The 24,837-nt window shown below is 38.4% G+C and overlaps 2 protein-coding genes across 5 annotated transcripts; one reads left to right on the top strand and one right to left on the bottom strand.

Annotated features, from left to right (window-relative positions):
- Positions 1-65: 65 nt before the first annotated feature.
- Positions 66-24,823, bottom strand: itgb3bp (integrin subunit beta 3 binding protein). 3 transcript variants are annotated; one of them, XM_051376192.1, is made up of 9 exons: positions 24,750-24,823; positions 9,849-9,885; positions 9,437-9,505; positions 8,545-8,599; positions 7,621-7,699; positions 7,253-7,340; positions 6,941-6,997; positions 2,554-2,607; positions 66-2,312 (listed from the first exon to the last, which is right to left on the bottom strand). In XM_051376192.1, exons 1-8 carry the CDS (start codon positions 24,750-24,752, stop codon positions 2,555-2,557), a joined length of 441 nt encoding a protein of 146 aa, XP_051232152.1. In that variant the 5' UTR covers positions 24,753-24,823; the 3' UTR covers positions 66-2,312; position 2,554. The 3 variants fall into 3 exon arrangements, with proteins under 3 accessions (XP_051232152.1, XP_051232151.1, XP_051232153.1); XM_051376191.1 differs by lacking the exon at positions 24,750-24,823 and adding an exon at positions 10,295-10,455 and having other exon boundaries at positions 9,433-9,505; XM_051376193.1 differs by lacking the exon at positions 24,750-24,823 and adding an exon at positions 10,233-10,251 and having other exon boundaries at positions 9,433-9,505.
- On the top strand, positions 10,557-24,204 carry efcab7 (EF-hand calcium binding domain 7). 2 transcript variants are annotated; one of them, XM_051376175.1, is made up of 14 exons: positions 10,557-10,700; positions 10,783-10,971; positions 11,730-11,941; positions 12,131-12,217; positions 12,681-12,903; positions 15,176-15,297; positions 17,576-17,717; positions 18,391-18,500; positions 18,753-18,916; positions 19,222-19,355; positions 19,498-19,646; positions 19,997-20,206; positions 21,151-21,258; positions 21,427-24,204. In XM_051376175.1, the coding sequence occupies exons 2-14, from the start codon at positions 10,842-10,844 to the stop codon at positions 21,505-21,507; spliced, it is 1,872 nt and encodes a 623-aa protein (XP_051232135.1). In that variant the 5' UTR covers positions 10,557-10,700; positions 10,783-10,841; the 3' UTR covers positions 21,508-24,204. The 2 variants fall into 2 exon arrangements, with proteins under 2 accessions (XP_051232135.1, XP_051232134.1); XM_051376174.1 differs by having other exon boundaries at positions 10,557-10,971.
- Positions 24,824-24,837: the final 14 nt, after the last annotated feature.

A 24,837-nucleotide genomic window follows, 5' to 3' on the forward strand; every position in this document is an offset into this window, starting at 1 on the left:
ACCAAGTAGTCCGCTAAATCACCCCTAACAGTCTGGCAGAGACAGAGCCAATAATTGGACAGAAATTATATCTTTCAAAGCTTTTACTCAACATCATTAAATATTCATTACAAGTCCTAGATACTACAAGGGTCCTGCACAAAAGACCTGTTCATTTAAAACAAAATCAGTGACAGGACAGGCCTTAAAAAGAGATGATGGAAGGTGACATATCTGAACATAATGCTATAAAGTTGAAATACCACAGAAAAAGGTACAAGCAATTTCTTTCTCCAATCTCTGAGCGAGTTAATGACGGGCATAAAAAAATCCATTACAACTATAAATGTTATCAGGTCAGTGAGGGTTGCCTGTGCATCTGAGGCTCCAGGCCGCTAGCCAATACTGGGCCACAGGGACAAATAGGAGCCCAAGATCTGAGTTAACTGTTACTACAATGGAACATGAACACAAGGGGACAATTAGAGGTGGTATAAAAGGTGCTGATTTGCCCTTTTATTACACATGTTTATATAAAGCCTTGCTAATTCATTTAGAAAGATGTGAGGAAAAAATGTAATTCACCTCCCTGTGCCTGAAATGGGAGGGTAAATTAATATTATTAGGAAATTAGTGTTATATTACAAGGTAAACAACTAACACAGTTGGAGCAAAATATTAAAAATCAACACATACAAAACTATTATTTCTGGTCTACTTTATTCAAATTAATCAGCCATAAAAAGATAGAGACAACTTTAGATAAAGAGACAACTTCTCCGCCCGCTGTGGAAGATCCTGTGATAGGATCAAATGCTGCAGGAAATTAATAAACTACACTTTTGATCATCTATTTATGCTAATTTATCAAGCTTAAATCTCAAAGTTCATTGGGTTCAAGCTTCTCAGATGTGAGGATTTTGTGCTTCTATGTGAATTATTTATCATTGTAATGTCAGTATTTTGTGGGTTTTGTCTGTTGGTTGGATAAAAATAGATATTTGAAGACACTACTTTGGAATCTTAAAACTTGTACATTTTCACAATTTTATTACATTTAATAGAGTAATAAAATAAGCAAAAGATAAATTGCTAAGGAAATAAGCATTAGTTGTAGTATATGTAGTATATAATATGTGTATATTGATATACAGGTTATATATAAACCAGACAAACAAGGTTTGAAACAAACAATATAATATAATAATCACTGAAGCAAGCCGCATTGTCTGTGCTGTGTTTACACTGCTCTGTTGTAACTTTTTCGAGACAGATTACGTTACTAAAACTGTATGATAAAAAAAATCCAGTTCATGTGCTTCTGGTGTTTAAAAGAAGTTAAATAATTACACACCAAAGAAGCCTTTTTCAAAGCCACAGTGAAGATAAGTCTTCTGTCACCACCTAGTCCCTGACAAGTTACCCAGGATGCATATCCCCAGTCTCTGTGGCTCTAAACCTTAGAACAGTGGCAGGCACAATAAGTAGATACTGAGCCCTCCTAGCAAAAACTCTGTGTTAATAGGAGATGAAGAACACCCCCCCTAAGGGACCCCTAGATTATAAATACACATTACAAGAAGTAAGTAGAATAACTAATAGTTTTAGATCCTGACCTAAAGTGAAAACCATTGGTGTAGGCAAAAGATTATTTGATGTGTCATGGGTGGTAAAGGGGCATTAAAAGTACCACGGATCCTTCCATCAATCTCCAAAGGGGCTTGTATCAAAACATTAGTTTTGTTTATGGGCGTGCTGGCTTTGTCCTTCACGTGGCCTCTAAGGGTGATAAAGTGAGAGTTACACGATCCACCTTAGGCAGAAATAGGAAATGTTGCTGTGAACACCAGCTGTTGCTTAGGTCGACTCGGGCAGTGAGAGGCCTCGGCCTTCCCAGGCACTACCAAATAAAGAGACTACTGTGTTGTGCAAGTCAGTTTGCCCCCCCCCCACCTTTACTTTTCAAAAAGGTGTTAAACTGCACAGGTGGGGAGGATTGCATAGTTTTAGCCATAAAGGGGATGAGGGTTGCCATCTGAAAGAACATTATTTGCACAGTGTTGCAGCATTGTGGTTAATGTAGAATCAACATTTGTCAGGTGCCAGGCAGAGGCTCCGGCGGGTAGACAGGGTCTAATACGTCAGAGGATTCGCTCCCACCATTTCAGACGCCTCTCCTGCAAATGAATGACGGCCTCCAAGACATCTCCGCCTCACGACTGACAGTAGATTCCACATTCATCTCCTGCTTTATCTCCGAGGGATCATACGCACAGGAGGTGAAGAGCAATTCCATTAGCTGTCAACAGCCGAGATGCCTCGCTAACAAAAACCTGGGGAATATGGGAGAGGAAAACATGATTGTAACCCCACTGGCACCCAGTGATATTACACACACCACACTCACTGTCAAGATTGAATGTTCACAAAGAAGAGAGTTAACAGGAGGCATATTTTCCATAAACCAATGCTATCTGTTAATAAACCAAGATGTATGGAAGTGGATTTCTGTCAGTCTTTAAACTAAAATTCATTTCAAATTTAAAAAATAAGAGTTGAAATGGATTAATGTACCTCAATCCATAATGGACTTCAGAAACTCGTAGGAGCTACCCAGCTTCACAGTTCCTAAAAAGAGAAATAATGAAAGTCAATTTCAGTTCATTAGATGCGTAAGAGTGTTTATTTAAAAAAAGAAATGGATACTATTCAATGATCTAGGCGATACTCAAGGCAGGGAAATTAAACTAAATATGTAACTGGACGAGAAATAACTGAATGTAAAGTTCATTATTATCATACAATCTTATCCTTTGATAATGCTAGTTAGTGTTTTCATTAAACCCTCAGCTATATTTGGTTATGAAATAAATACTTATTTGCTCACTATGTTAATATTTCAAAGAAACATGGAAGCAAATTTTTTGCACCCTACGATGAAATGCAATGACATTCACTAAATCAGAAATCACGCCTGAAAAGATTGCATACTCTGCAACCCCACGGTGTCGATCGAAGGCTACTGGCTTCACTTGGACCAAAACAGCCTAATATACAACTCCCCCCTTTAATTGCAACCGTGTGTTCAATCAGAAAGCATAAAACTCCCGGTGGGTAGGTGGCATCTGTCCATGAGGTCTGCTAGGATTGATGTGCCAGAGTCTGCGAGCTGCCTGGACCGGCAGCCCACGACCTGCGACACGGCCCCATCACTTTTATGACATCTTAAGGAATCTTCTTTTTAATACAGCCCATTACTGCTGACATACAAATCTTCCCCAACGTGGCCCCATCTATGGCCTGATCAATTTTTACACTGCTGAGCCGTCCCCTTTCCCCTCATTTTGTCATCTCAAAATTCATATTATATAGGATTTTCTTATGGGAAAAACAGCAATAAAAATACGTTACCACCCAGAAGATGCCTACAAGTCAGTACTTGGCTGTTACTAAAAAGCTTCGGAGAAAATAAAATTTGTTTCTGTAGTAAGCAGAACTGTTTAAATGTTATTTATTTTTATGTTCCTAAGAAAATATATTGTGAAGTGCAGCATTGATTTAGAACATAACCATGTCTCGATACGGGTTGGAGGGGCTGAATTTATGAATCCTTTGCACAACTCCTTTAATTGAATTTTCCAAATCTCTCACCACACACAAATAATCAATACCTACTGCTGAGGGAAACTTGCCTCAGAATTATTAGGGCCTTTCTTTTTCAATTTTGTAGTCATCAGCACATACAGACGCTGCGGGTATTTGTAATGCCGCGACTATACCCAGAGGATTTATGCCCGCCCCAAGCCTGATTGCTCACCAAGAGTGACTTCTTTAGAATGCTTACTGAAACTTTTGTTAACCTTAAAGGACGGTCGTAAGCGCTTCTTAACACTGCACTCTCACTCTGAGGAAAGAAGTAGTTTTAACTATCACAGCGTAAGGCGGAAAAGGGGATGACAATGCAGAAAAAAGGTGGGAGGAGGAAGGAAAAAGAGTGGTAAAGAAGAAGACATAGGAGGAGAAGTGGAACTGGAGGATTGGCCTTCAAGGTTTAAATGTCCTCATGGATTTGCTCAGCTGCCTTGTCTGGGTGGAGGCGTTGGGAGGCTTGGCACTTCAGAGAGGGGAGAGCCTGGGGTACACAGTCTGAACATGCAGAAAGGGCTCTACCTGGTGTGTAATGGCTGCCATGGAAGATTTGTTTTATCAGACAGATAAATGAGTGCAGACGATATACAAGGCTCCACAATCTGCCGTGTTTCAAAGAGAGTATATGTAATGCAAGATTAAATAACTTTCCTATTTTTGCCTATTAAAAATGAAAAGTCAAATGTCTAAGCACTAAAACACATCCTTACTAACTTTAATTCACTGCTGTTTTGCTGCTGCAGCCTTAGTCAGACTGGTATGACTAATAGCTTATGGTAGCTAATGTTAGCAAACTTTCTGTGTAACAAACTGAAACCATTGAATCAGTTTGCTGACTATGACTCTTCTATACTTGTGCTACTGTCACTGCACTACATTTTACCATTATCCATTATGAATAGTCTGTTTACTTGCCCCAGTCATGTGCTACTATTGTGCGCACTGTGACTCTCAACATATTTTTTTTTACAGCAGACAATAGAGTTTTGAATTGTGGTCTTAGTTTAGAAGGGTGACAGGTGCATGAGATAGTCTCAAAATTATAATGTAGTTTTACACTAACAACAACAAATTTGGATTTGAATGTGAATGGTCTTTACATCTATTTAAATACTGTGTATGTCAGCATGGCTCAGGTAATGGGGTGCTTTGTCTGGTCACTTGAAATCATACTAAAGCCCAACCAACGGGTGGGTCGCAACCCAATAGTGGTCTTAGGTGCGTGGTCAAAAATGAATCTATTTTAAATCCATAGCTATCTAATGTCTGACTTATAGGCTCTACTTATTTTGCGTGTAAACACAGTTATGATGTTATGAATCAGAAGCATTAGCTTGGTTTTAATTTTATAAAAGTGGGTTGTGACTTAATGGCCATGGGAAAATGTGGGTCCCAAGGTGAAACCAGTTGAGAAACACTGCCTAAAAGCATTGTAAGATACTTCAGCAAAGCTCCTAAGTTCAGTTAATTAACTACCGACCACTTACTCTAAGTTGGCTGTCCTCCATCACAGATTTTCCTGTAAAGTGTGGCGAAGGTAAAACAATCTAATTTTAAAAAATTGACACTGGATCTATTCAGTATTGAGCCTATGAGTGGAAAACAGTTACAATGATCTATAAATCAGTCACTACTGATGTGGCGCGACAATTACTCAAATCCATTTTCAGCAAGTATATAGTAGTGCTTCAGTGTATATCAATATTGCCATAAAAAGACAATAATACTTTAAGTAGATATATAGTAATATATACACCGATCAGCCATAACATTATGACCACCAGGGTTCCCAGGCGGTCATAATGTTATGGCTGATCGGGTTATACTACAGCTATTTTGTTGTCAGGTATGACAAACCCTTTTTCATTCTACTTTTCTTCTTATAACTTAATAATAATAATAATAATAATAATAATAATATTGTTCATAAGTATACGACTCCCACTGACAATGTCAAGATAAGAGAACAACCAGCACATACTGTACAATCCTACAGGTATGTCCTCATAAAAACACTCAGCCTTTTCCAAAGAGTTTCATACAGCCCCCCCCCCCTTGTATTCAGCACATGGACCCAAAGCCTCAAGGCCATAGCAGCGGATCTAAACAAACATTTTACACTAGAACAGAATCATGCTTCGAGATACCATCAACATCATCCGTCTGGATTTCATGCTCCCAGCAGATATAGGCCAGAACTGTTCAGCAGCTTTGAATAACAGTTTGTTTACTTAAAATGTGTGTCTCAATGCACATAGAGGGCCAATTCTCTCCCATAGCTATCTGCCTTGACATTGTGAAGTCTGTTGTTGTAAGGAGGCTTATGCAAAACTGATAAATTTCACGGATCCACCATGTGACAAAAATGTGACATTCCTGTGGTGTGGATCCACAATGCATCATGTATGTTCAGCTCCCTTACTGGAACTAATTAAAATAATTTCTAACAACCTTATCGGAAAACAAGCTCGCCTCCTGACAATACCCCCTATTAATTTTACACAAGTCGCCATTGTATGATTGGATCACAAGAATTGCTCTGCTGCAGGCATAATATGTGCCTAAAATAATCAAATTAATTCTTTCCCTACGAAATCACTCACTGACTTGTTTGTGGAACCATAACAAAATGTTGTTTTTCTCCAAAGGTCGCAGAGCACACGATTGTCTGAACAACTGAAACAAGCATCCATTGATGCTGTTAATGTTAAACAGCACAGAAGATCAAGGAAGAAGCAAATCAAATAGTGAAGTAGTAGCGAATGGGGATGTCCTTAGGAATGAAACAGCCTCGTGACACCATTTGTTTTTCTGGTCATCTTGAGCTAAACAATTGGGACAAAAATGTTTTCTTACAGCCTTTTAAAAGACCTAGAGATAAGGTCACAATCACAGCTGTATAAATGGGGCCATTTAGTTAAGGATGTCACTGGAAAATAATCTGAACAAAAACAGTCTTGACAGAAGTGAAAACGTAGGGACACCGGCCTAATATCCTGCACATAATTTAAGGTCCACTATAGATCCACTACAAAATCCCTAAACTATTAAAACATTCACTTAACGTGCTCTTAATAAATAGGTGTTTAATTTCTACACTTATCTTTAAATGTGTGTGTTGTAGTAGATGTTGTGATATTGCTGAACTCTACTTGGCACTTGGCCATAAAGCCTCTGATAATATCCCAGTAATGCGAAGTAGGAGTGTTTATCTTGATGGCATTAAAGCATAATGGCACATGAACATTAAATAGTAAAAGATTGTTTACTTTAACACTGTTAGGTTTATTACATTTATAAGCAGATACATTACCTTGACTGTGATGCTTGGGGTCTTTATTTTCTTTCAAAGATGACTCTACTCTGAATGCTGAAAAGCCACAAATGGCATCACAATTATTTCAAAAGTGGGAACAAATAGAGAGCCTAACCCAAAATGAGTGCTTTCATTTTGATGCCATAAATAACTGCAAACAGAACCAAAATTGTAACTTTTTTCATGTATTTCACATCCAGTTGTGTCAGTGAAAAATGCAGCAAATAACTCTCATTCAACCCCAGTTTTTTCCTGACTGACTTTCAACAAAGTCATATTCAACAGCATTTTGTTGATTTGCATACTTACTCAGCTCTCTGTGTCTCTTTAGCTCAGTCTTCAGGTCAGCAGAAGATCCAGTGAGGAAGCGTCCTTGTTCACTGCTGCCCTCTGCTGACTAATTAATATACAGGGTGAAGGAGATAAACGGAAAATCACAAAACCCCCAGCAACACACAAGAAATAGTGGGGAAAGGGGAAAATATAGCTCACTGTATTGGAAATGAATGAAAAGGGGAAAAAAAAAAAAAGTTGTAGTCTGAAAGGAAAAGCCATGTCAGAAGTGAATATTCAGTGTGTAATAAAAACCATCATCTCTCAATCTCATGATATGATGGAGACAGAGACATTTCCGCCTATTGCAAAGATTTAAGACCAAAGGAAAAAGTCTTTCTCACGAATATTTCCTCCAGCTCTTTCCTGGCCTTGATGAATGCATCCACTGATTGTTCCAGTTTAGATCGCGTGGAATCCAGTCTGGTCAACGCAAAAGAGAGTGGGGTAACAATGGTAACCTTCTTCATATTATAATTCTGATTCATTTAAATAAATGATTGGCTGTTATATTAAAACATGTCTCTTAAAAGCACTACACATAACTACTACAACTACTACTACTACTACTACTACTACTACTACTACTTGTTGTATATATTGGCTATTGTATATTGATATTGATCAGTAGCTTGTGGGTTAAAAGTAGATTGAAAACCACATGGATAAATCAACAGAATGGTCTGTATAAGATACAATCCAAGACCTACACAATAAACTATTTAGTGTCTATCCCAGACACAGATACTATTACATTGATTTTGAAATTTACAATAAATTAACACACTGCTGTGCCCCAAATGACCCTAATATGACATAACCAAGTGAGTGTTATGAATGTACTGTAAACCGAGCTCATGTAATGTATTAGTGACAGCACTATAAAATTAAAAACTAATGCTTGTCTTGATGGATGGGCCAGACACCAAATGTCTGCCTTGACTAAGGAAATGGTTCTTGTGTTAAGTGACTCTTATACAACTATTTTTAGTGCTATGTAAATCACTGATAATTTGGCCAGTGATGGATCTCCGTCATTCCGTGTCTCCTGTCATTAAATTCTGATATGTCATTATGACCATCAGGAAAGTGTGGCAATTGAAATATTGCAACTCATAAAAGGGAGTTCTCTGTAACCCTTTAACTCTGTGCTCTACTTTGGCTCTCTATGTATTGACAGTTTGCAGTAAAAAAAAAAAACGTAATTTGCAGCCTACAATATAAGTGATTGATTGAGAGATTGCAAAAGCTTTGACTTAATTACTCACTTTTCCAACTCCGTCTGTGGGACCTCTTGTTCACGTGTTGTGACGTTGGTCTTACCTGTTGATTAAGCATCACATCCTTAATAACACAATCTAGAGTACACTGGCGTATATACAAGTTACTGTTGCTTTGTGGACTGACAGGGGGGCAGTATTATTTACCACACAAGGACTACAATACACACAGCATGGCTTATATTTAAAGTCATGGTCCAAATAGTCCTTAAGAATGTCCTTGTCAGGAAGGACAACCCCCAGCTCTCTAATCTAAAATGCAGTTGCAGAATATTCACAGAGTGGTCCGAGAATGGAGCTCGTAGATTGAGGTCATTTGTCTGGCAGCTGGAAGTACAATTTGGCAGTCTTCTTAATACAGCAGTGGAAGTGAATGGGGGTAAATCTACAGGACAATCAAATCTATAATTATTGAGTCAGTAGTTTTTTTTAAATTGTCATTTACACAGTAAAAGGTCATTGAGAACAAATGCAACCTGCCACTCAGTCACACATATACTGTTCCACGCTGTGGGTCAAGAGTTCAGTCAACCCGCTGCCCAGATAATAAACTCCTTGTCCAAAGAAATTAACCACTGACATTTTAGTCAAATGCCCATTTCTCTAACCTTTAGACCACGCCTGAAAACAAAACTAATACAACAACATTTACAGTGTGTGGGATCAGTTAAGATACACAGGTGTTCATTTAAACAAATCTGAACAGACTATTTGGACATGAGACACAGCTCTAACAATGACCAGTATGCCAGTGTTATTTTTGGCAAAATGAAGGGCAATTTTGCACGAGCATGGACATAGCCTGAATGAATTTGTCTGCTTCTATGTATGTAGCTCATGCTTCTGCAGGTTCTGCAAAGACAAACGTCAACACACCTGCCTGAGAACTTGCAGTCCCTGTTGAAGGTGCATGGTTTCTTGCGGGTACTGGTATTTTGGAAACTGGATGCTATTCAGGATGGAGAGAAGACAAAATTTGTCAGAAAAATGCTCGAACAACTAACATTTGAAACACAGCCCGGCTAAAAGTTACACTCTGTAAACTTTTAAAAACACTACATGCCTTTTTCACAGCAGTCATTTTGACACAAAATAGTAAGGTAAACCCAGGTGTCACCAGAGATAAGTTACATTTAGTGTAGCAGAGCCATTCAAGTCTTTCATGTCAGAATGGCTGCTGTAAAAAAGGTCTATTTTGCACAGAAATGAGAAAGCAGCACATTATCTACAGGTGATCGGTGAATTGATTACATTGTTAGTACACTTGGTACAAGGACCGTTTGATTACTTACTTGATGGCCATTGTCCATGCGCAGAGTTCTCCTCACACTGTTAAGAGAAACACATGCAATGAATTGCTTTATTTAAAAAATAACTTCTCTATCTTTTTTCTTTTCTTTTCTTTATTCATTTTCTCATTTCTATGGCTTCTATTCTGCTCTTATTATTGTATTTTCGTATGGTTGTGTGTCACAGCTATTGTCAAAGCACTTTGTAAACTCTGTCTTTAAAAAGGTGCCATATAAATACAATTATTATTGTTATTAACTAATGAGTGTGTACTAAAGTAAGCTATAACAGTCGGACACAAAGTGACCAAGCTAATACTGTAACATCATTTTAGAGAGTTGTGTAACACTACAAAGTATTTCTGAAGTCTATTCAAGTAAGGTTACCGTACGCTTCAATGTAGTAATCAATACGGCAGATGGAAACAGAAACGGTGAACAACACTCACGGCATTTTAAAGCTGGTTCAGCAGAAGTTTCTTTTTTGTTTTTCAAATTTATGAAACTGGCGCCGTTACTACACTCAAACAGTTCGTGTAAAACGCAACCTGTCCTATATAGTACCGGATGTCCCCTTGTTGCAAAAACGACTCGAACAGCGTAACAAGGAAAATCCTCATCTATATTCTAAACATCGCTTTTATTTATTTATTTTAATCACTGAGAAGTCCAATACTATCTTACAATTAGGTTTTAACAACAACGGGAAACGTTAACGTTTGTTTCTTCAGTGTCGTTTTTGGTGAACACCGACAACTTTTTTGTTCCCCTAGCAACAGACTGCAGCTAGCAACGGTGCTTGACAAACGTCATAGCCAACGCCGGTTCAATACCACGCAGTTGGCAGGCGTTCAGGTGATTGTTACGGTGTGAGTATGAAACACTACAAACAATAATAGTTTAACCCCAAGTTAGCCGCTATATCTGGCTGTCGTAGGGTTTCCTGAGCTGGGCGGTGCTAGCTAACGGCGAACAGGTCGGTATCTTCATCCAAAGATGTCTCTTCAAGAGGCACCTCGTCCTTCTGATGAAGAGGAGGCTTTCTACATGCAGTGCAGAGCCGCATACCTTGCTGTGTTCAAATCTAGTTTGAGCAATATCTCTTCGAAACAGCAGTTATGTCGTGGTAAGCTAACGTAAAACTCTGCCATTTAGGTAGTTGTTACAGTGCTACACATTTTCCAATTTCATAGGAAGAAAAAAAATCATCTTAAATAGACTTTATTTTCGTGTTATTTCTGTAACATAGGACGTTAGCTTATAGTGGTGACTGTATGATGACTTCTTGGACACTAGCAGTCACTGGTATATGGAGCATTTTCTTGTTCACGACTGAAAACCCTGCAGTTTTACAGAATAAAACTCAACTGAATGTTATATTCTCAAAAGAGCCCACAAGCTTTAGCTGGCCACTGTTTCAGGAGCAGTCTGTAAAAGGCATCAGCTGATGACATGAAGTTATGATGCTCTAATTTTCAGCTTAGAGAGACAGTTGTCTGTGTTTGTAAAAATGAATTTACATGCACAAAAAGTGTTTGAGAGAGGACAGTGTGAATTCAGTCATTACGAACCAATGCCGTGCAGCTGAACATTGATTTAACATTGATCAGAAACACAGAGCTATAGTGGTAGTTGCAAGGTTTCCAGAAACAAAATATGATCAAATTAAGCACAAGATATTAAAAACATTTCTGTTTGACAACAAAAAGACATGACGTCTTAAGATGAGACTATTATCCAACCTCTAAAGCTACTTAAGGGAAATAAAAGGGGAGAAGTGCATGTTTAGGGCTTAACTAGAACAGAAAACAGGCCTACATTGTCCGCCATAAGCCTTTACTACTTGTAGATTCAATGTTCCTCTTTCCCATTCATCCTATTCAGTTCTCCAGCAGGCTGGTAGAAATCCATCCCAAGCAACTCTCAATAAATACTGGACCCCGAGAACATCCAAACTGAACTTTGATGACTTCTGTGAGATTCTCAAGTGTGAGAAGAAAACGGAGGAAACGGAGTTGATGAGAGCCTTCAAAAAGATGGATGTGAATGGTGATGGCTACATCTCACAGAGTGAACTGGAGAAGGCCCTAACCACTGTGAGTAGTCTGAAACATTTCAGCCAGATCTGCAGCAAATTGTATATTTATTGTTTTAGATTTGTGTGTAGGTTTTGGCTACAATTGTTTATTAATTAAAATAACTGATCAGCTCTTGCTTAAACAAAAAAAAGATATATTTTTGTTCCGGTGTTTTTCCTACTAAAGACTATGTGTTGAATCTTCCAGAGAGGAGAGAAAATGACCACTGAAGAGGTGAATGCTATTTTCTCATTACTTGACATCAACAAAGACGGCAAACTGGACTATGCAGAAGTAAGTATCAAGTGACTTCCATTCTTTCTTACTCATGTTGCCTATTTTCTGTATATACAACACTTGATTGATCAGTTTAAGATGATTAGTGCACCAGTGTAGCATCAGAACAAAGGCTACTATCCCAAGCGAGAGAAAAACTTTTGGAAATGGTAAAATTATATTAATAATGTACAATGGGATTCATATTTGTACATATTTTAACACGTGCCACAAATAATTGCTTTGAGCAAGTTCAAATGCACCACAGTAAAGGATAAAAACACTCTTCAAAATGTTTCTCTTTAAAGCTGAATTGAATTCATATAAAATACAGAAGAATCGGGGATGCAAAGTGTCACAGAAAGGCTTTATTTAATGTCATATGCTTACCTCCACTCAAGATATAAACACACAACCTCTCTCTTGCCTCAGAACATCCTCTTGTATCATCCCCTTACTACTGGTTTCCTGTTGCTGTCAGTTCTGCAGATTGCTTGTGTCTACAGTAGAGCAGTGTGAGATGGCTGTTTTGGAGAGGCTTGAGGCTAATGCCAAGCTGAAGAGACAGAACTTTGGCAGTCAGTCATACAGCCCTCCGAAGAGCTCCGTGTCATCAGCATCATCATCGGCAGCACAAGCGACAGCGACTCTCCCTCAGCCTCCGGAAACACCACGGGCAGACTCTGATACAACACTCAAGAAAGGTACACCGTGTGACATCTCAGAATAAGAAGATCTTAAGGAAAAAATGTTTACTGTTTTTGCTCTCATTTTTCTCCCTCAAAAGTACTCTTTGTCCCACCCAAAACACGTTCACACAAAACATAAAATTGACTTATATTTATATCTAACTACAGTATGTCTTATAGAATTCAGGTTAAAACATCAAAGTCCTAAACTCTGAATTATCAAAGATTAAAAATAAAAAGTAAAAGACCACAGGAATGAACAAGGACAACAAAGCACCCAGAATTTATGCATTGTATGTTTTTAAAAACTCTGTTTGCATCACCAGTCACTTCTATACTCAGTGACCAGATAAATTATATACTGACAACTTTATTTTTTACATGGAAAGGCTAATATCTTATTGGTGCATTACTCCAGAACATAATAGCAATTTGTGCAGCGCAATCTACAAGTTCAAAGTAGCAGCCCATGTCGACTGCACATGAAGTACACTTCAGATTCCAATTTATAGTTGCACACCCATACACAATGCTTGCCCCAATACGCCTCACCGATTAGTTTTGATGAATAAATAATAGCTCTGTTATTGATCGATTTTTCACTCCCCCTGTGACAAATCACCTCATTAAGACAGGCCATACATCATAATAGCCACACAATTAGGGCAGCTTGTTTGGAGGGAGGGGACTGTAAAGCGTTGTGATTTGGGTAATCATTTCTGCCATTAGGAGATTGACAAACGCTCCATCTACACTGATGAAAAATGCTGCCTTTCAACTATGGCTTTGGAGTTAGAAATATATATTTTCATAGCTTCAACAAACAAAGACTGGCATCATGTCCAGCTTCACTCTTCTGCAACCACTGATAATAAACCAACAGAGTTATTTTCTGTAAAAGACAGCACCTTTAGCAAGTTGAATGTAAAAATCCACTTTTTGCACTTTAAAACCAGCATTTCGAGGAAAGAGAAGAACAGAGATCCTGGATGAGCGAGCCAGGGACAGGCCCACAGTGGGAAGATAGATGGGGTTGATTTAAGTGGTCAGTCCATGTTCATGTTATTGATTCGGAGGATTCCACCACTTCTCACTGGGGAGATGATGAGGGATTAGCCGGTGGTCGAGAGGAGGGCCCCGTCGACCACCACTGCAAAAACAAATGAGCTCCCACATAGTTGTCTGGATTATCACATTATTGTGCCTCTCCCACATATTGATTTATACCCGCTACATTTTAACAAGACTCTGGCACGAGATGCAACGTGCTCGCACATATTGAATGCGTTATTCTTGGAGCTCAAAAACAGTTTTGACTTCTCATTTGGTCTGGCATTTGTCAGTATAAACCATTACCACCCTGAGAAATATGTTATAACTGTATGGGACAGGATCATTTTGACTAATTATTTTACAAATAATTGATGAGATACTGATTTATAATGTATCAGGTATTTGTGTCTAAAATGTTTTGGCAAACAGTTAGGCCAATTGATAAACTGCCATGGTGTTTCTCTGATAATTGGTCTATTTAAGTCAATTCTCACACTTTTCCAGCAGCAGGAAACCACTAGTGCTGAAACAACACTGGCTATAAACTCACATTCAGTATAAACTCACACTGAAGCTTTTGTTAGGCCACGTTTCAGTGCATCTTTGTCCACATTCACACAACAGCTACAATTTGGTCCTCTAGATTAAAATACTGCCATCAATACAAAATAGATCCATGACAAATACCAGGACAGCGGATCTATTTATTTCTCTGCTACGGTAATTTGCTTGTAAGCCTATCACATTACTTCGCATCTTGATTTCCCGAGCTTTGAAACAATCAGACCCCTCATTAGTGAATTGATATTTTCTGGCTTCAATTAGTGTTCAAGGAAAAAAGTTGTGCAAGATAATGGATTTGAGAGGGTGCCGTTATGCCATTTGTGATTTAAAAGCCCTCCATAATTAATTAAAAGAGAGCTGAACTTGAGATCACACTTTCTCAGAACCCAAATGCAAAGCAGCCACCTTCACTTTAACTCGGGAATGGACTTCTGAGAAGACAGATTATAGTGTCAATTATGTTGTGCACCTCATCTCTTTTTTGAAAGTGTGTTTACTGTTTGGGGAGGGGAGGGCTGTACTCAATCAGTCAATTGAACTTTTTTTTCTGTTGCAGCAATGTTATGACTTGATTAATTTAGAATAATTGTGGATGTATTAGTTTGTTAGCCTTTATCTATGTTTGAGTTTTTATGTTTGTGTCTGGTATGTGTGTGTTTGTGTGTCTCAGACAGTCGATCATCCTCCCGTCCTTCTTCTGCTCGCAGCAGACGGTCGTCCCTGTCCAACCCAATCACTATGACATCCAGCAGCACTAAGACCAGCAAAATACAAGAACCCTCAGGCTTGCAGGTAATCATCGATTAATCTGTCTATTATTTTTCCGATTAGTTGATTCTTAATTTAGTTTCTGAAATGTCAAAAACAGCAAAAAAATGCCCATCACAAGTTCTGAGAATTTTTTGATATATAAATAAATATATTGAACTTACGATGATAAGAAACAGATAAAAACAGCAAAGAATAACAGGTGTATTGATATGGAGCTTATTTATTTTTTATATTTCTGAGCTCAAGTTTTTCAAACACGCATGAAGGTTTCTTTTACTAAACAAACTAATAACATAAGCAGAGTTGTTGAATCATATTTCAGTTTTTAGTCACAATCTGTTTATGTAATATTTCTAAACTGGATTTGAGGAGAGTTAATTGTATTTTAATACAGTAATTTATTGTAATTACTCATCCATTATATCAGTATATGCTTTTTATGTTCCATAAGAAACATGCTATGTTATAAATCTGAAAGCTGAACTGTTTGTGCCAAAATCTTTGTATGTGGGCTCCGGTGATATCAAGAACCTTGCAGCCCCACTGCGCTCCCAGTGTCACTGTAACCCAGTGTTTTTGATGGGCGAATTTAGCCCAGGGTGGATAGATATACACTGTATTGATCTCACGCTCTTTGTTTTCACTCTTTTTGGCTTAACCTCGGCTGGTTTGCTTTACAGCAAGAAAAATAAATAAATAAAAATAACAGCCCCCTGCTCCATCTCTCAGACCCAAGCACTGTGTTGAGATTGGATAGGGCCAGACATCATGGAGGTAAAAGAATGTGTGTCCAGAGATTACCTCTGAGGGAAGTTCTGCTCGCTATATTGGCTGCTATATTGCCACAGGCTGATAATTGGGAGGGGGTGGGTGGAGGGAAGGCTGTGTTTTTGTAGCAGTGGGTATGTGTGCATGTTTTTGTGCCTTGTAGGATGCAAATGTGTCACCACGAACATAACCAGTGAGGAATATTCATTTTTCTCAGGATTAGTTTTTTTTCGTATAGGTTAGAATTATTAGATAAGTTACAGGCCAGGGTTTAAATGTGTGTGTTTGTGTGTGTGTGATTGTGTTTGTGGCTGGTTTGGTGTCCTGCGACCCTTCGCGTAGCAGTAAATCAGACCTGTGGCCGGAGCAGGTGACAGCGCCTGTATTAGTCTGCAGGCTGACCCTCTCTCTGTGGGGGCATTAATTCTGATGTCTTTAAGCAGTGGATGGGTGCCCATGGCAATTTCCCTTATTTAATATTGTCTGGACAAACCTCTGAAGTGTTATGGTTTGATCTTTTATGCCTCTCACAGCCCAAGATAAATACTTTGAGAAAATGGCTTTTCTCTAAAGGAGTGACATGCTCCGTCTTTATGGTACTTTCTTTGTTTAACTTGGTGATTTATTTGTCCACTAAAAGGATATATAGCCTATTCCAGACTTGCCCGGCCCTCAGTGTCCTCTTACTGTGTGTCCACACCAACTGTGTTTTCATTTAATGTGTCTCCAATGAGTGGAAGGAAAACTTCCTTGTTTTGATGTTCCTGTTCAATTTCAAATTATTACCTCATTTCAGTTGTGCTGCCAGACAAAGGAACAACAGGATTTCAAAATGAGAGAAATATTAGGATTCATAAATATTGCCAAAGTAGCCTCTTGATAGTTTTGAATGACCGCTGGCCCAAGATTGAAAAGGCTGTATTTATCAAAGTTAAATGGACTCCAATTTGCCCTATCAGGTCCTAGAGGGAGATTTACTTCAGCCTTCAACAGAAACACAGTGTAACACTTCTGCCCTCCTCTGGATCCGTACGAGTATAACAAGTGTTTGCTGCTAAGCTGACATAAACTGTGTAATAATGAATATGCCCCCTGAAGGTTGGAGTGGTAATTATCACGACGGCAGTTTCTGTTAATCAAGCGAGCAACCTCACTGTTATGATTGACTGCTTAATTCACTTTTTCATGGCAAAATATACTGTCACAAGATCAATCCCCCTTTTAATAGGAACTGCAAATTGGTTTTGGTTTCTGTTGAATGAATAAATGCATTTTGTTGTCAAGCAGCAAAACAGTTTGTTTAGACTGTGTCAGATTCTAAACAAAGACCACACATAACAAAATATAATAGGATACACATAACATGATGTACTGTATACGATACTTCAAAAGGCTTAAAATAGCAAACAACTGGGTCCAGTTCTGATAAAGTTTAGAAATCATTACTCTTCTGCTTTATTAGCTGCACTATATCAGTTTGTATGAATGTGCTGGGACTGTCGTTAAGCAGAAATGTTACCCATTGTTCCAGGATTGGCATCACAGTTATGTGAAGGGCTGTTTCTTCTTGGAGGACGATGGAAGTGTCAGTTCTCTGCAGTACCAGTTCCACATCCCCCAGACAACCAACGTCTACCTAACCATCCAACCACTCAGCCTCAGCCACAGACCTGGTACTGGCACTTTTTCTTTTTTATATTACACATAAATCAAAATCATAAAAATTGTTTAATTAACCCTATTTCCCATAGGGATGTTATATTTTTCCTTGCTCCCCTGTTTATGGAGGTCAGAAATTAGGGTCAGGAACAGGACAGCACCTCTGGAGCTGGTAGGAATACAGTAGTTTTCTCAAGCATTCTGGATTTGGACCTGAGCCCCTCAGGATTCATTACTTCAAAGTCCCATATTTCAATTTCTGACTGGACTGCTTGCTGCCCCATTGCTTCGCTACAGTTTTTAGTGGCATACAGTTGCACAATTTTAAAGATGTTTTCAGTGACATTGTAACATAAATAAAGTATCGCCCCAGTCATTTTCAGATAATGACTGATAAACAAAAAGACCACACAGAAGCCCTTTATTGGCCCCTGCACTGTATTCTTTGTGGGGCAACAGGTCAGATGTGGTAGGAATTGTGCTAGATTGTGTTCCAGCTCAGTGCACGATAATTTATGAAGTGGGTGCAGTTCAGTTCATAAAATTGAAGCACACAATAGCAGATAGTGGTTTCCACCACCGCTATATGTGTTCTAGTAAAGATAACGGTAAAAGTTGAAGTTTGTCCACAAACATTTTATATATAATAATCTATTAAAATGCCTGGCATCTTGTGTTATTTTTCAGACAAGCCTTCTTCATGGATGACAGTGGACACAGCCCTTTTTGTCATGTCAGCTGGTGAAACCAAAGAGGACTCAACATTAGTGTGTTTCACTGAGTCAAAAGACAAAGAAGTATGTTTGTGTGTGTAGAGGGATGCACATGTACTATTTGTTTTAAAATTATTCCCACTGATACTTAATTTAAGAGTTTGTGTGTTGATACAAAAATAAGTTTGTGTAAAATATTTACCCCAAAAATGTTTCTCGGTGTACTGCCAAAAATAGTTGCTATTTCTGATACTATGAAGTTGAAACGTGTTTGTGCTACATCCCGGGATATGCTCAGTGTTTTTAACTTTGTTTGCTACTCCTTTGTTCCTACAGAAATATGTTTGGAAAGGAGAATTGAACGCTGGAACTTACTACCTGCTTCCCTTCACTAGTGGTTGCAAACTAAAGAAAAAGAGCAAAAAGAGCCTTTCTAATCAACCTGTAGAGCTTGTCTACAGGACTGACACTGGAGAACTAGACCTCACTAGAGAGCTCAGGTGAGTGTGTGCATGTTATATGTGTATTTGTCTGCTTCATTCCACCATTGTAAGTATAAAAATACACAACATAGCAAAGTTTGACTCATCAAATGTCACCAACTTTGGCTAATGACCAAACATTGAGATTGTGTATTAACGTCATTAGGGTTTGTTGGATCCAGCTCTGTTGTCACCACAGCACTTGAATGGATGGTTACATGGTTGGAAACTTGAGAGATTAATGAGTTAAGGCTATCTCGGTTTAAGCCCTGTATTGGACTGACATACTGACATTTCTGTGTGTTGCTCTTTTTGTACCACAGGGAGGTGCTGTCTGACATATTTGAGGTGATAGACATGGATGGAAATGGTTTGCTCAGTTTAGAGGAGTACAATTTTTTTGAGCTGAGGACCAGTGGAGAGAAATGTGAAAAGGATGCCTGGGCTGTCTGCAAAGGTAATCACTCTCATTATGGCACTGATACACATGATGACCAGTGTTACATTTATGTAAAAAAATACAATGTACAGGGGTGGCTTCCTTATGGCTTTTCATTTGTGCATTTGTTCATTTGCTCATTTGCTTGTTGGTTGTGCAGAAAACTTTGATATGAGAAAGAACCAGCTGACACGGCAGGGCTTCATGGAGCTGAACCTGATGGAGGCCACAGAGAAAGATGGAGACCCTGCTGACCTTTGGGTCACCCTGGAAGCCATGGGCTACAACCGAATGCTGGAGCTCGTAGAGGTAAGTTTACACATCTGCTCTCACTTAGAACAATCACAGAGTTCAAACAGTTCTTATATGACATGAAATGATATAGTCCTAATATGCTGTAATTTAGGGCTTACATTGGAAACTTGATGGGAAAATACATTTAAATCAATAAGCCATTCTACAAAAGCTAGCTACTAAACTCTCTTCCTGTTTCTAACACATGACACAATGATTTCCATGACCAATATCTCCAAGTGCAAATGTGGGATATTAGCAAAAGCACTGGTTTGATACACACACACACACACAAAGAAACACATCCAGACTTTCAATGTCTAACCTGAATCCTAACTAAAGTTCTCTGCCTCCCACTCTGTCAGGCATGTCCATTCCAGATAGATGTACACTGTGAAGGCACTCAGCCATCCATCCAGCCAATCAGTATGGACTCAGGCCCCAAGCTTCTAAACCAGGGCCTCCAGAAGTCCATCACAGCCAGGACAGGGGCCAAAGCACTGAGGGGACAAGACAACGTCTTCATCTACATTTACAGAGGAGAACACAGGATCTCCTCCCTCATAGCCAACAAGGTAGACGACAAACTTTGAAAAAGTTATTTTCTGAATGTGCAGGTTGAGTTTAATTGTGAAATTAAGATATCATTGGGCATAATACAGTTTTATGCACGTGAAGCTGCATGCACACAGTATTTCAAAGAAGCAAGTGAATGTTCCTGATTCAGTTCAGACAGATTGCCATGAATCCAATTGGCCACTAGGGGGATGATAGTCCAGCTTTGAAGTAAAGTCTGGTAGTGAATTATCTATTTTTATAAATTCATGATGTGCTTTTCATCAAACAAGTGAAAAACAGTGAGAGAAATAACAGAAGTAATTATCATTATTTTCCAGATGTTAAGCAGTATTACTAAAAGCACAAATAATCAGAGTGTTTGTGTATTGTATGGTGAGTAAGTCTTTATACTGTATCTTCAGAGTTTGTATTAGACACTCCGTCTACAGTGTATGGTTGCAGACACTATTCACCCTGTTTGTAATTGATATGCAGCCATCGTATTGACTCTCACAGCAACAGGAACTACTCAGCAAGAATGACCTGGTGACAAAGGAACCACTGAACTGGGGAAATGGTTAAATTTGTATCCAGTTTACCTAGAGGGTTGATTTGTCTTTTTTGTTTTATATTTACCTTATATTGTCTCACTATTCAACTACAGTGACACCAGCAGTGATGCGTGGGGTGTAGAGCTCTCTTGTAAACACATTCAGTACCCACAGAACCCACAGCTAGGTCCAAACATAGCAACAGTTTGGTATATGAATGTATAATTTTATGTATATATTCTTAGATTAGCTAAAGCACATAAATCCCCTTTTCTATGAATAAGAAGCAAAATAGGCTGTTGTTTTAGACTATAGAGTCCTGGCTATGTATCTGTAGAATTTCTTTATAGTCTGTGGTTTTAAGTTAAGAAAGCTGATTAAGAAAGTGACCAATACCCTTTGTGTTGCAGACCAACCAGAAAGTGACCGTCCATGTAAACAATGAGCAGAGCAGGAACTGCTGCAGCAGCCGAGGCATGAGTGTGTTTGCTGTCGAGGTGCCAGCCAGGACTAAGATGGTACGAAGTCTTCCTGAGAATGCCGTCTTGGTTATTATGCCATGTTCCATTTTACTACATTTAAATCTACAACTAAGTCGTTCATTCTGAATAAAACAATACTATAATTGGTATGATGGTATGATGGTATGAAATGACTGTTTTGGATACTAATACAATGTTCTCTAGGTGTGCCAACACGTCCTGCCTATCAATGAGAGACAGGATTGGACCTACAACTGTGTGGAGACCATACTACCCTGCACGTAAACCTGTTGTCCCATCAAGGATTCAAAGCTCACCTATACTAATAAGACAGAAAAGTGATGGGCCACAATTATTCATAAAACAGTAATATATGAAAACTGTTATTACTGGTTGGACCAAATGATTGTGTAGTTTTACTCTAACTTTCAAGGTCCCAAAGGAACAGTTCCTCATCATTTCAGCTTTTAGAAGTCCACTGTCATGTTCAAAGCTTACCTGTGTGTTTTGAAAAGCCTCAACCAGGAGCTGAGAGCCTCTGCCTGCTTGTGGCCAGCAGCTTGATCAGGCCCACTTCAAGAAAGGTGTTTCAGAAGCTCAGTGAGTCTGTGCATCACTGGAGTTAACCATTGATGGCAGCAAGAGATGGTGACTGTAGTCATAAAGCACAGCTGATGATGGTTGTTACTGTTTTTGTTGTGCCTTTGTATGTGTGACATGTTTTGGTTATTGTGGAGAATTTCTGCAAAATTCTCTTAACTCTGACAACATTTAAAGTGTATACAATGCATAGAAGCTTTAAAGGCCCAGTGTGTAGGATTTAGTAGGAAGCGTAGGAGAAACTACAGTGGTCACGAAACTCCTGAAAAATGTGACAGGCCCTTGAGCCAGTGTTTTGTTAGTCCATTCTGGGCTACTGTAGAAACGTGGCGGATTATACACTAATGAAAACATACCTAAAATATTTTGTTCCATTTTTAACAGTAGATTCTCCTAAATGTTACAAAATTATACTTTACTATTTATTATGTATCATTAAAGTAAAGGAGAGTAGATTTAATCATGAAAAAATAAATCTCTAAAGAAGTTGTTTAATGCTGTGTTATTTTATGTAACAGAAATCTAAATTTAAAATGTAGCATATTATTATTCATTAAGTTTCAGGTAGGTTGTCATAAAACGTCCAGTCAGAATTAAATGAAAAGTGTCACAGTGTGCTGAGATTTTATTTTCTCTGTCCTTTTATATACTTTACTTTGAAAAACATTTTATCATTGTCACTTTCCTCATGTATATGTAAACATTATTATTATTATAATATTCCTCTTACATATTTTTCTTAACTGATAAATCTTTGATTTACACTTTTGAATGCAACCCTTCATAATGCCCCCGAATAAAGGCAGATGCTCTCCAATCAGATCAGACAGGTTAACAGTGTTTGAATTACCACAGTTCTTTCACCTCTCCTCAAAACACAGTAATAGTTTTTGATAAACAGACATATTTTGTCCTGTTAATCATCAAATCAGTGCTTGCTGGGTATTATTTTTTAATTAAACTGAAGGATTGTACCAAAGTTCTTGCACTTACTGTCTGTTTCTGCCTGCATGTGACAGTGTAGCTGTTGGTCACCACTCTCCATACTCTTGATACAGTATGTTGCTGTGGGGATTCTGTGTTGGCCATGAAATGCATTCCTTTGCATTGCGCTCAGGTCTAAACTTTATTTGCCCTTGGCCTTTCAAGTTGAGAACAGTCTTGACCTCCTATTTATATCTCTTAGGCCATTATTTGCCCTTTGACTTTCTCTGCTGAAACAGTAGAGCGAGCTAACTAAATGTCACATGGCATGTGAGATGTATTTAATGTCCTGAGCCCCTGTCTGCTCTTCCTTTCCCAACACAGAGGTTTAGTAACACTTGGCTGCTCAGGGGCTGTCGGGGCTTCAGGGGCTGTGAGCCAATTTGAATATCTACTTTGTGAGACTGTCATTCTGCATTTAAATTCATTATGCCATGTGTTTTAAGAAGTACTTAATGTTGTATTCTTTTTTTTATGCTGTATGATTTTATATGATTTCAGATACAAAATAGTCTTCATCATTCAAAAATGTAAATAATTTTGCAATAAAATGGATTTGCCCCTAAATCAACAGTGGCAAAAATCTATCATCTGTCAATAATTAGTAAAATATGGTTTAACTAATGCTATAAATAGAAATAACAGAGTAAGATGATACTGCTTTTGGTATGTACTCAGTATATTCTTCTCTTAAGGCTATCGAGGGTAGTTTACCTCCACACACACACACACACACACACACACACACACACCCTCCACTGCCATGATGACAAGTCTGACGTTAAACTTTGTTCTACTTATGATAATCAAACACACCGTGATGCAACAGGCAAACAACAGTGGCCTGAACTATTTCACAATATTCTCCCTCCTCAAACAGAGTGTTGTATTTCCATATCTTTCTCTCTGAGTAATTGTAAGGGCAATTTTGTGATATTTAAATTGTACTGACTTATTAGAGAATGTATTATTTCATTTACTTGCTATCTAGGTTTTCTATCTGGTGTAAAGTTTTGAAATACAAGCCAGGCAGTCATTGACCCCTCAGTGGGACCTGACCTTAAGGGTACAAACGTCTGCTCAAGCATGAATAAATATGATCCGTCATTAGGAAACTGCTGGACACTGCAATTCTCACTTACCATGAGAGATTTTAAGGGCCTCAATGCTTTAAAGTTGGATTCTCCTTTTGGGGAATGTTGTTTTGCACCATATAGGCCAGAACTACCACTGGCAATACTTTTCTTTCTTTTTTTAGTTTTTGTGAATCTTGAGTTGTGAAACTTCAAAATGTACATGGTAGGAATTTTATAGGCTGATTCCAGTATTTTTATACTGTAATGTTGTTGGCAATTTGTGTAAAATGTTGTTATAAACTATTAAATATACTATACATGATCCTGGCCATTTAAATCAATGTTATTAAACATGTGTTTTAAATTCCCAAATACTAGATATCAGTGTTCTTTCTTTCTTTCCTCAGATTTTATGCATATGGTGGTGTGTTTTACTAAAATCCTTAATTGCAATAGATTGCCCTGCTTACAGTGTCCCAATATATTGCAATATACTGAATCATAACTCCTGTTTTGGCACCAGATTCTTACCAATACACAGTCCTGTTGTATAGACAGACTTTCTCTCTGCACCCAAATCCTTACAGACTGATTTCCTATCACTTCTCTCCTATCTCTTCTCAAACACAGACAAAACCTGCCAGAAATATATTTATAAAACTTTATCTGTAGGGTGGTGGTAGGTTATAGGGGGCAATGACCTTTTCTATCTTTAAAATCCTGGATATGGCCCTGTGCACCATTAGATTACCACACTGCAAAATTATTCATTTATTAATTTATGAATTACTCAAGTATGCATTAGAAACTGCATGAACTACAATTATCTTTCAAAACCTTCTTGTGATTGAGTGTGAAGAAACCCACCATGGTCACTACTTGCCCTTTAAACTGAGAAGGCGGATCTATGAGGAGGAGGAGGAGGAGGAGGAGTAGGGGGAGTTGTCCGGTGTGT

Source organism: Dicentrarchus labrax, unplaced genomic scaffold (assembly GCF_905237075.1).
Source record: "Dicentrarchus labrax unplaced genomic scaffold, dlabrax2021, whole genome shotgun sequence".
NCBI lineage: Eukaryota > Metazoa > Chordata > Actinopteri > Moronidae > Dicentrarchus > Dicentrarchus labrax.

What these genes read in the sequence shown, in the direction of transcription:
- itgb3bp (XM_051376191.1), bottom strand. An exon ending in AAGAGCTGGAGGAAATATTC is followed by an intron (nt 7,341 to 7,620) that starts GTGAGAAAGACT and finishes TATATTAATTAG; the next exon opens with TCAGCAGAGGGCAGCAGTGA. An exon ending in CCCCAAGCATCACAGTCAAG is followed by an intron (nt 2,608 to 6,940) that starts GTAATGTATCTG and finishes TTCTCTTTTTAG; the next exon opens with GAACTGTGAAGCTGGGTAGC.
- efcab7 (XM_051376174.1), top strand. Translation starts at nt 10,842, where the DNA reads ATGTCTCTTCAAGAGGCACCTCGTCCTTCTGATGAAGAGGAGGCTTTC. An exon ending in GACCTCACTAGAGAGCTCAG is followed by an intron (nt 18,917 to 19,221) that starts GTGAGTGTGTGC and finishes TTTGTACCACAG; the next exon opens with GGAGGTGCTGTCTGACATAT. An exon ending in TGCCTGGGCTGTCTGCAAAG is followed by an intron (nt 19,356 to 19,497) that starts GTAATCACTCTC and finishes TTGGTTGTGCAG; the next exon opens with AAAACTTTGATATGAGAAAG.